The sequence below is a fragment of the Nematolebias whitei genome, chromosome 10 (genome assembly GCF_014905685.2).
Source record: "Nematolebias whitei isolate Nwh7 chromosome 10, NemWhi1, whole genome shotgun sequence".
In the NCBI taxonomy this organism is placed as follows: Eukaryota; Metazoa; Chordata; class Actinopteri; order Cyprinodontiformes; family Rivulidae; genus Nematolebias; species Nematolebias whitei.
Genome location: NC_056507.1, coordinates 8,723,912 through 8,735,759, shown reverse-complemented (window position 1 = coordinate 8,735,759; position 11,848 = coordinate 8,723,912). Strand labels below are relative to the sequence as shown.

Here is an 11,848-nt window from a genome sequence, read left to right as displayed (position 1 = left end):
CCAAGGAAGGCAAAGAGGAACGAATCAGGAGCTAATGAGTAGTTAACCAGTACTTACTGAGGAACACACAGCCAAGCCTCGTTAGGGGACTACTGGTTTGTTACCACAGGAACATACCATTAGGTAATGGTCAGGTAGTGATTAAGTAATGATTGGTTCCTCTGCAAGTACTTGGTATGATGCTTCACTACATCAGTTAACAAAATAATATCCAGGCAATGATTTGGTACTCAGTGATAGACATAGTTAAGGTGACACCAGTACAAGATTATGAAACTGATAATGTCTTTCATCAACAGGTTTACAAAAAAAGAAAATCCAATAAAATCAGTAATCACTAGGAAACAGGGTTTTGACAAGTACGAGCTGCGACCTCACTGGTGCAGGGTTTATTCAGAACCCACATGGAGAATTTCTCCTCCGTTTCTGCGGTAACAAACCAGTAGTCCCCTAATAAAGGCTTGGCTGCGTGTTCCCCAGTAAGTATTGGTCAACTACCCATTAGCTTCTGATTTGTTCCTGAGCCATTCTCTAATAGTTAATCAAATTTTGTGTACCTTATTGTAAAGTGTTACCAAATGTTTATACACGATGATGAAACGTCGATGATAAATTTGAAACAAACACACAGAAAATAGAAAAATCAAAAATCAAGATGACATGAAGTCGTTTCGGCAACAAGCTCGTGTCCTTCACGCAGCATGCAGACGGTTTCTGTTGTTCATATAAACCAAGTGCAGACGAGCCGGATTTAATCCCAGAGCTCGACTCTGAACATTTAGGAAAAATAAATAACGTTTTGTGCAACGAGCCGCGGACAAATGTCCAGTTTTTTAATTCTCTGCCATCTTTGTGCTGAAAATCTAAAAAAAAAAAAACTACAACCCAGTTCTCAAAAGGTTGGGACACTAAAATATGAACACGGATTATGATTGAAGGAAGAATTGCGTTCCGTTACCTTCATTTTACACATCGAGCCAACGTGTTCGTGTTAATATTTCACTGTAATATTTGATTTAAAAACATGTTTGCAGCAGATAAATAACCTGCTGGGAACCCTCCTCACGGATCAGGAGATCAGACAGGAAATGAAAAAATGCTCTGAAACATTTTAAATCCAAAAGGATTAATTCATGTATTCGTCCCATTTAACCTGAGTGGAATCTGTACCTTTAAAATAAGAAATTCACAGATAAATAAATAAATAAATAGATAAATAAATAAATACAAGTGTTCAGTGTTTGTGGGTGAACATGGTAAGGTGGAACTGTTCACGTCATTTCCTGCAGCTTGTTTCCTCCGTCAGCAGCTTCTCTCCTGTGTTCGTCGTCGTCCCCAGCTGCCAAAGGTTCTTCTGGACCTTGTTCGAAGCCGACAGCAAAACCGGTGTCAGTGTGATGGTCGGACTGGCGGATGCCGTTAACCGTGGCCGTTTCCTGATCTTTGCTTCCGTTAAGCTTCCTCAGATCACTGGAAGTCCTCAGAGTGGCTCTCCTCTCCGTGTCGGCTCCAGCGTCCTGTTGCTGAACGGGCCGCTGGTCTCGGATGGTACCGACGCCGGACAGGAGCATCGATGGCGTCCGCTGGTTCCCCTCCAGCCGCTGGCAGCTGTAGAGCCCCCGAAACGCTGAGCGAAACTTCTGCGACATGGCGTTGTAGATCACAGGGTTGATCGCGCTGTTGGCGTAGATGCACGTCCGACAAAACAGGAGGAACCAGGAGTCCAGGTAGGGCGCGGACACAAACGAGTTGATCAGAACCAAAGTCCGGTAGGGCATCCAGAGCAGAGCGAAGAGGATCACGACCACAGCAAGCATCTTTGTCACCTGCAGGAAAAACAGACGAGGTCGGGAAATAAAACCTGTGAGTTTTATTTGGCCAAACATGGTTTATGGTCAAAACATTTTGTTGTTTTTTTGTGAATATTTCAATCTGGCCAACAGCTGATGTTTTATTGGGACCAAAGAACAGAACCCAGGTCCAGGGTCAAAAGGTGAGGACCGCCTGTCTTTAGATGATAAATGTGTCGATTGTGGAGCTGGTTGCCTGGCAACAGTTTCACAACAATCATCAGGATTCAGGAGTAAAATCTCGATTCGGATTCTCACATGAAAACAAACACGTTCCACTCACAGACCCTGGAAGCATTTGACCGAACCGTCTACAGCATCGACAAAGTATGGAGAAATGCAGAAGAAGCCCCGAGGCCCGGTCCAGTCCGCTTAGAATTTCTGATTAGACCTGATTGCTTCATGATTACGGAAATGATCAGCAGTCAGGGTGAAGCACGAGCAGACAGAGGTCCTGCCTGCGTGGAGCCGTCCGACATCCATTAACACTGAGCTGCGTGTGCGTGTGTGCGCGTGTGTGTGTGTGTGTGTGTGTGTGGGTGGGGGGTAATGAAGCCTTATTGGCTAATTAGGTAATTTAAAAAAATAAAAGGCAAAGGAGAGGAGTCATGAATAAAGAAAAAGGAAAATTAAATCTTGTGAAAAGGTGAAGATAATTAGTTCAATGGCAGGAGTGAAATATAACGAGCAGGTGATGTGGGTGTGGGTGTGGGGGGGGGGGGGTCTGCAGTAGATCACCGGGTCAGTGAGTAGGTCACTTCAGATGAGGTTCTGAGCTCAGCTTCCCTCATTCCAGCTACAGAAACAGCTGAACGTCCAGCAGATGAGCAGCGTGCGTTCATCAAGTTTAAAACGGAAGCGAGAGCTGAGCATGCATGAGATTCTGATAAACCGGGTCAGTCAGAACCGACACTGCCAACAACTAGACCCAGACCGTCTGAAGTGGAGCTCAGAGAGAGGACAACATCTAAGGAGAACCTGCTGCTTATAAAAAATTTAAAAAAACATCAAGCCAAGAGTTTGTTACCAGGACTCAGCTGAGACACAATTCAGTCCATCGGTCAGTCAGAACATCCATCCATCCATCCATCCATCCATCTGTCCATCCATCATCTTCTGCTTGTTCTAAAGTCAGGTTTTGGGGGCAGCAGTTTGAGCAGGGAGGTCCAGACATCTCCTTCCACAGCCACTTCTTCCAGCTCTTCTGGGAGAACGTCAAGATGTTCCCAGGCCAACGGAGAGACAGTCTCTTCAGCGTGTCCTGGCTCTTCCCTGGAGTCTCCTCCCAGTTGGGCATGCCCGAAGCACCTCCCTAGGGAGGCGCCCAGGAAGCATCCTCACCAGATGCCCGAACCACCTCAACTAGCTCCTCTCAATGTGGAGGAGCAGTGGTTCTACCGAGTTACTCCTGGAGAACTGAACTTCTCACCTCATCTCTAAGGGAGAGTCCAGCTGCCCTGCGGAGGAAACTCGTTTCAACCTCCGGTATCGGTGATCTCATTCTTTCAGTCACTACCCAGAGCTCGTGACCATAAGTGAAGGTAAAAATGTAGACTGACAGGTAAACAGAGAGCTCTGCCTTACAGCTCAGCTCCCTCATCACCACAACGACGCGGCACAGAGTCCACTGTAGTCAGCGGTCCATGGACCCTCTTGGCCTGACTTCATTCATATTCTATATATTCATACAGGTTCCGTTTCATTAACATAAACTACTCAAACACTCTGGAGTCTCCTCCTCCTCTTCAAAGCCTTCAACTCTCAACCTGAACATTTTGCTAAAAGAAGCTGGGCTCATAATGCCTCCATTTTTCTGCTGAGATTAAAAATAAAAAAAACACGAGCCGCCGTGCTCCAGCTGCTCTGGAGAAATGTGCTCAGATGGACAGATGGACGGACAAACAGACAGAAGGGAGGGTAGGGTGGCTGATAAGACTAATCACCCGAGTCTTACAGGCTGACTCCGCCCCCTCTCCACTACCTCGCAGGGGCTCAGAAATGTCTGAGCCGTTACCATGGCAACCAGACGGTTGTGATGGAGGGTGAAGAGGACGGTCGCAGCTTTCACACACACACACACACACACACACACACACACACACACACACACACCATTCCCACAGTGCGTGTGTTTCTGTCTGACGGATGCTGATCCTTTTCTTTTTTCCATAAACTTTTCATTTTAAGTTTATGATTAGAAATCAAACTGTGGAAAATATTTCTGTAAATATTCTGTGTGACCAGTAAGTGTTCAAGAAGCTGAAACCAAGTTGTCAAAGCAAAATAGCAGAATAGTAGCTAAAAGCTAACAGTAGCCAAACATTAGCCCACACCCAGCAGCAGTAATCACACAGATGATTAGAGACGTGTTCTGCAGGCCAGTTCCTTTAGGGTCATTCCTGACCTTTTCAGGTTCTGAGTCAGAACCGGTCTGCTCGGTTCTGTTCCTGGGTCTAACTCTGTCTGACAGAGGTTCTGACCGAGGCGGTTTCTGAGCTGAGAGCAGACTGGAGGAACGGGTTCTGTGAGGCCTCAAAGCACAGTTTGGGTCCAGGAATGGGCTCACGGCCCACAGCTCTGGTTTCAGGAACTCCCTCTGTGAAGACGGGCCAAACAGAACCAGCTTCAGACTGATCACAGAAACCGGAGTTCTGCAGGTCCGGTTGGTGTGAGACTCTGACTGAAGGTGACAAGTTTGGGTTTTTGAAGAAGAGATGGAAAAATGTGAAAAAAGGTTTGGAGTTTTCTTTAAAACTGATTCTTTCGGACGCTGCAGCCGTTTTCTCTCCATCAGAAACCATTAACGCCACTGTCTGGACTCAAAACCACCACCATCATCACCATCATCATGTCAGGGTCAGGTTTAACAGGAATATCACACACCAGTAACCAGGTGGGTCAGCTGAGACCCCCCCCCCCCCCCCCCACACACACACACACACACACACACACACAGCAGGAACATGGGCTGATGAAGACCAGCTGAAAGTGAGGAGAGGCTCAGACCTGTTTCCTGGAGGACACCGCGCTCTTCGGACGAGCCTGGCGACCCGTCCTCGCTGCCTCCGAGGAGTCCCGGCAGCTCCTGCGCAGCGTGGTGGCGCTGGCATCAGCGTGGGGGGGCAGGGGACTGCAGGGACACAGACAGTAGGTCCAATCTGATCAAACAAAAATCAAACATTCTGGAAGAACTTGTGATCATGAAGGCCCAAAACTCAAAGAAATTCATGATGGGGTCATAAAATGCTTTAATAATAGGGGGGGGGGGCTCTACAGGGCAGTAATGTTACTGTGAGGATACAAAACATTTGAAACAATTCTAAGTTTGCAGCTCTAAATAATAATAATAATAATTTTTATAATGTGTGAGATCTGAGGGTTAGAGTGATGGAAACACGTTTTGTTGGGGTTTTCTTCTGGGGACGGGGGGGAAATCTCATGTCAATTAGTAGAATGCCCACAAATCTGGCCATTTTGGATATCGAAAGTACCAGCACAGCTCAAGGCTGATGAGAAATAACTGTCTGCCTGAAAAAATTAACAACTGTGGCTTATCTGAATCGGACTCCCCCGTTCAGCCTTGAAGGCCAACTCATCAAATTTCTCCTGGGACATGTATAAACTAAGAAGGCTCTGCTCTATCCCCTGTGCAACCCCCCCCCCCCCCCCCCCCCCCCCAAGAACTTCAGTGAATGCTTATCAGAGCTGTACCGGCTGACACCAACATCTCATCAGGACTATGGTGCTATCTGGAAATGCTTCCTGCACAAATCTCACCGTCTTGTCTATAAATGTGCTTTCTGGTAAAGTTTTTTGATGTCTTAAATCGTGTCCTGACAAGGTCAAGGCGTGAAGAAATCTTTTTTGCAATACCACTATACTTTCCTCATGGCCTTTACCCTTTTCCATCTAAAAGAATAAGGGCCGCGCTCTTAGGAGCAGCAGCACCGTGCACTCCGCCCATCTTTCAGACGACTGCACAGACATAATCTCACTGTACTTCAGTGCAATGATAATAAAGCTTATTCTGATTCTTCACAAGTTTATTTAAAGGTGTGATTTGTCCCAGCTGTCACTACAGCTCAAGCACCTCCCAACAATATGGAGGTAAATGTCTGGTACCGGGCGTTACCTGAGGTAGAGGACGCGTGCGATCAGGGCGTACAGCACGATGGCGACGAGCAGCGGGGTGACGTAGAAGATGGCAAAGTCGATGAGGTAGATGGGCAGGTAGAGGTCTCGTTTCACTTTGTACCCACACTGGACGTGTCCGTCCGGGCCCACCTGCACACAAGACGGTTCACATCTGAAGCAAACGACTCGGCTCTGAAACAACCTGCAATTTAAAGAACATTTCAACCATTTAGCTCCTGGACATCGTAAATGTTCCACTCGCCTGCTGGTGACTCTAATAACGGTGAAAACACGCCTATATTCTTTGGAATCAATCAAAGCACAGCCTGCAGGACCAACTGGGCTTTATTCGTTCTGTCAGGGACTAAAGGCTGTTCTGATTGTAAATAAAAACACATTTTAACCCAAAGGATGGTTCTCGTGTACAGACGGAAGTTTTACATGAGCTGCTCAACTCTTCTCAGATCATTTAAATTAGTCAAACATGAAGTAAAAGCTGATGAATCTGTAGAAGTTATTGTTCAAAAGGAAAACATGACGTTTCATTTTCTCGTCTGCTCGCAGTTAAGAGTTTAAATCCGTTTTATTAATCAGTCCAGGAGGAGAATGATTCCGTCTGCGTCTCGAACTTCATCTGTCCTGCTCTGATGCGAGAAGAAAAACGAGCTGGACCTAAAGAAATATTAAAGTCGTTTCCCTCGGACTGGAAGCTGCAGACGAGCTCATCAACGCCGGTCCTTTCTGTTCAGGCTTGTTTTAGGATGAACGACTCGGAGACAAACGCCCGAGTCCAGAACTGGACCTGATGACCGTCGACTGGAGAGGTGCCGCTCAGGTCCAGTTCATCTGCTGCCACGACAGCAGGAGCTGCCGGATCAACTCAGAACCACGAAATGAGTTTCAGAGGCTGAAGCAGCTTCAGTACCATCAGGACGTCACTCCTCCAGGTACAGCACTGTTTTCTGTTTACTACAACCACAAACATCACAAACAAAAACAAACAACAAACAAACAACACAACCAGCCAGCTTCTCCGTCAGGAGCACTGAGCTCTGAAGCAGAACATCGAACGACGCAGAAGAAATTTTCCAGTAACAGTTTATAAATCCCCGCCAGTGTTCAGTTAAAGCCTGGTCCTGTTTGGATCTGCAGCTCGGAGTTCAGAACCATCGTCAGAGTTGAAACGGGTCACAGGAAGTTGGACGGAACTGCTGTTTTCAGAACTCAAAACTCTTTTAACACAAACCCAGCTGAACATGGAGGATCCGACTGAACAACAACACGTTGAACTTTGATCTTCGAGCCGTTCCTTTTCCAACATTTTTATAAAAACTCTTTGTTTTCCTCTCGATCTTTACACGTCTACAGCTGAAACATCAAACCTTCGGCTGTTTATTGGTTTAGATTACAGAAGGCAGGCTCAAACTGCTGGGGGGGATTTGTGCAGGAATTTCAAACGATTACTGTTAAACTGAAAACTTCCTCCCGTTTGTCTTGAATTTGCTCCAGGATGAACTCCTGGTTCCGTTTGGGTTTTTAATCCGGTTTGATTCATTTGAGCCGAGTTGTTGTCCTTTAATTTTTTTTAACATCTGAAAGCGTTTTGGTTGTTAAGAACCTGCAATAATCTGAAGAACACGCGTGTCCGACATGTTTCAGCTGAACGGGTGCAGTTTTTAATCCAACCTGGATGTCCACCAGGAAGAACCACAGCATGCAGTAGACGCAGGTGAAGATCCAAACCCCGGCGATGATCCGTTTGGCCCGGGACACCGTGCACACCGTCTGAGCCTTCATGGGATGGCAGATAGCGATGTACCTGCAGGTGAGGGAGAAACACAAAACATCTGCAGCTTTCAAACCGTTCTCCTTTTAACCGTGAGAGCAGCAGGAGTGAGCGTGGAGCAGCTCTGATCTCCTGGATGTGAGGAGAAGCAGCTCCTCTCAGGAGAGAGCAGAACTGAACGACATCCGCTCAGCTTGCAACACGGCTCTGATCTGTGAAGCTGCTTTATGCTTTAATCAGGTTTGATCGTCTTCATGCATACGTCCCAGAACATGGACAGAACCAGACGGTTATTAAAGAACCTGACGTCACTGAGATGTTCTGACTGAGATCTTTCTGTTTCAAACAGCTGAGCTGAAGAGCTTAAACCTCCATCAGATTAACAAACAGGTTTAAGGTCTGCATGTGTCAAATTCAAGGCCCTAGGGCCAAATACGGTCCTTAACATCTTATCTGGCCCCCAAGGTTATATTTTAAATGCAATACTTTTATCACTTCTAGTTCAGATTACAAACCGAGTAGACTTTAGTTATTATAGACTTCTCATGACAGTTGGCCAACTCTGATGCCAACGGAAATGTTTGAATTTTTCAACAATGTTTGATTTTGATGTGAAAAGAGCAACAGAGAATGTGAAATGAAACTGATCAAACTCTTGCTGAGAAACCTGCGACCAAGAAAAGATATCAGGAGTGTCTGAAACTGGCCATTGGTTTAAACCAAGTTTTGAATTTTGGCCCCATTTTTAACAGAGTTTGATCTTCCTCTACAGATTACACCTTTCATACAATATTTTGAATCTTCACCTGGTTATTTATGCAACATTTGTCCAAACAGGACGAAGGTTGTCTAACCTCGGAGCTGCTGAGAAATCATTGAAGGTTTATTAGCAGTTCAATCAGATTTCATATAAATCCCATCATTTAGATATGATGATCTGATTAAAACAGGTTATTATCACCATTAGTCACAGCGAACCGGCAAGTTCATGACACCGGTTTATGACAGAGCATGGATGTCGCAGAATGTTTTACATTTTAATGAGGAAAAGGCCGAGGTCTTGTTGTTTAACCCAGTGATGGTTCCAAAGTCCATGCTGATCTGGCTCCTTTAACACATCATCGGACTGAGACGGTAACTAACCTGGGCGTGAGGTTCTCAGTCGCTGCCCCTGAACTGTGGAATGAGCTGCCTTTGCAGGTCAGACAAGCTGACTCACTTCCTGTTTTTAAATCTCTGAAAACACTTTTTTCCCCCTCTTTGGCTTTAAACTCAGCTTGAGGTGTTGGTTTTACTGTTTTTATGGTTTGTTGTTTTATGATTTTAACACTTCATTACTTTTACGGTTTCAGTTGATTTTATAGTTTTTGCTTGTATGTGTTAGTGTACAGCACTTCAGCCAACGGCGTTGTTTTTAAAGTGCTTTATAATTAAAGTTGTATTTATTGTATTGTGTGATGGTGCATGTGTTTGTACAGAACCGTCACGGTACAGGCATGGTCCAGTTTGTGCAACCAGATGAAGAGGAAGTTTGTTCTAACAACTGAACAGAAGTAAAACTGCCGTGAGGAGCAACTCCACACGTCTGAATTTAAACTCTGGAGCCAGAACTGCATCAGCTCCAGCGCTCGTTAACACAAACAGCCAATCAGAGGGCAGCACATCGGTGCCTTTAGGTGTGACGACGACCTGCTGAGTCCAAACCGGACATCAGAACAGGAACGAAAAGGGATTAAACATGGAGCTGTTGTTAATCTGAGTGATGGGATATTCACCAACAATGACAGGAAGACACCATCAGCTCCAGTAACCACTGGATCCAACAGAGTTCTGCAGAACCATCTGTGAACCCGGCCAGCCCTGAAGCAGATGGACACCAGCAGCAGAAGACCACACCAGGTGCCACTTCCTGTCCGAACAGGAAACTGAGGCTACAGTTTACACAGACTCTGGACAACAAGAGAAACATCTCCTGGTCTGAGGGGTCTGGATTCACTGGACTCCCAACCGTCTCCACAGTCACCAGATCTCAGTCCATCAGAACCTTTGGGATGTGGAGGAACAGGAGACTCTCCTCATGGACGTTCAGCTGACATGTCCATATGGACCAGAACCTCTGAGAAACATCTGCAATACCTTCAAAGTTCATGCTCAACAATTCAGGTCGAAAATCCAACAAAGTTCAGTCAGGTCATCTGGACGGTTTATTTTTTTTGTTGAGACGTTTCACCCTTCATCCAAAAGGACTTCATTAGTCTGAGGAGCCGCAACAAACTGAGTTCCACAAGCATCACGCTCACAGTGGACCAACCAGTTTGTTGGTGATAAGATGGTTTCTGGGGCCCACCCTCTCCTCTCTCCTCTCCTCTCCTCTCCCCTCCTCTCCTTTGATGTTTTGAACCACTTTGGCTATGGCTACCTCAGAAGAGTCGACAGGGAAGAGGGTGGGCCCCAGAAACCATCTTATCACCAGCAAACTGGTTGGTCCACTTTGTGAGTGTGCTGCATGTTGAACTCAGTTTGTTGTGGCTCCTCAGACTGATGACGTCCTTTGGATGAAGGACAAAATATCTCAACAAAAAAGAAACCGTCCAGACGACCTGACTGAACTTTGTTGGATCTCCAACACCTTGTTGAAATGATACCACTAAGACATTATGAGGATCCTGCCCACATCCAAGCAGTTCTCAAAAGTCCAAGTAGACCATAGTGGAGTCTAAACGGGCCGTGGGAAGACTGGATAACAAACAAACAGCTAAAGTGGACCCAACAAAGAGCCGATGAAGCCGCAGGCCCAAACATCCAGGTCTAAAAACAACACTGGTAATAAACAATTAGTAATACAAACTGGTCCTACTCTAACATATCTGTGACACTTTTCATACAGTTTAAACGTGAACACGTCAGCGTTTATTATAAATTAGACTAAGGTGCTGCTGGAGGTTCGTGCAGCAGCTGCATCGAGAACCATTCTGCTCGTGTGTTCAGTCTGTTGGTTGGCTGTTAGTCGTCATAAATTCACACGGAGGATATAAAAACCTCCGTGTTGATACTGAAGGTGGGTGTGTTGCTGGATGACTGTCTGGATGGGTTATGTGTTCCAGCATGAACCCTTCAGTGAGCGGTCATCTCTGAGTGTTTCTCTTTGAATGCCTGAATAAAACCAGCCACTTCACACCCGCTCGGTCTGATGGAGAGGAAACTCTTCCGTTAGACCTCAGAGCTCCACATTCATCACCGTTTGGGGAGAATCCACTCCATCTCGCTACATCGGTGAGTGATCGGCCCTTCAGACTCAAACTCAAAGCCTCACAAAATGAAATGAAATGTCAAGCAGCTCACCTCTCCACGGTGAAGGCAGTGATGGAGCACGAGGACACGTTGATCCCAAGGTACTGCAGGTAGGTGATCCCCAAGCAGCCGGCGTGTCCATAAATCCAAGTCCCCGTCAGGCTGTCGGACACGTTGGGAAGCCCCGCAGCTACCAGGACCGTCAGGTCAGCGATGGCCAGGCTCACCAGGTAACAGTTGGTGGGCGTCCTCATGTGGCGCGTGGTGAGGACCACCAGGACCACCATGATGTTTCCCACGATGCCGACGCCACACACCAGCAGGACCAGGAACACAGACACCGTTTTGTACTCCAGAGAGTCTGAGACAGCCCCGCTGGAGCTCAGGGAGATGTTTGTTGGGGTGTCGATCCTGGAGCTCAGGTTGGTGGTCATGTTGCTTTCAGTCAAAGGTTCAGTTCATCAGAATGATGTCATGAGGCCTGGGACTCCAAACGGCCATCATGTTTGTTCTTCAATCAGTAAATTCCCTCATTTCAAACCAGAGTCCAAAGATTTCTCATGCCCGATGGTTCTGAGGGTTAAAGAACAGCTGATGATCTTCTCAGAGGGCTCTTAAGGAAGTCTTCTTAAGTGGTTCACTGAGACCTGTTGTGGATTTGATCCAGGACTTCCAGACACAAGTCGCCTAAAAATAAAAATAATTCACTTCAGTTAAATGAACAATGAAACAAATGTTGAAACTGAATTCTTCTGTGGCTCAGCAGTATCTTTACTCACGGACAGGT

The 11,848-nt window shown here is 46.3% G+C and overlaps 1 protein-coding gene across 1 annotated transcript; it reads right to left on the bottom strand.

Annotated features, from left to right (window-relative positions):
• Nucleotides 1–1,232: 1,232 nt before the first annotated feature.
• Nucleotides 1,233–11,495, bottom strand: trhr2 (thyrotropin releasing hormone receptor 2). The gene is made up of 5 exons (XM_037682595.1): nucleotides 11,113–11,495; nucleotides 7,671–7,803; nucleotides 5,983–6,134; nucleotides 4,857–4,980; nucleotides 1,233–1,826 (listed from the first exon to the last, which is right to left on the bottom strand). Exons 1-5 carry the CDS (start codon nucleotides 11,493–11,495, stop codon nucleotides 1,272–1,274), a joined length of 1,347 nt encoding a protein of 448 aa, XP_037538523.1. The 3' UTR covers nucleotides 1,233–1,271.
• Between the last annotated feature and the right edge of the window lie 353 nt (nucleotides 11,496–11,848).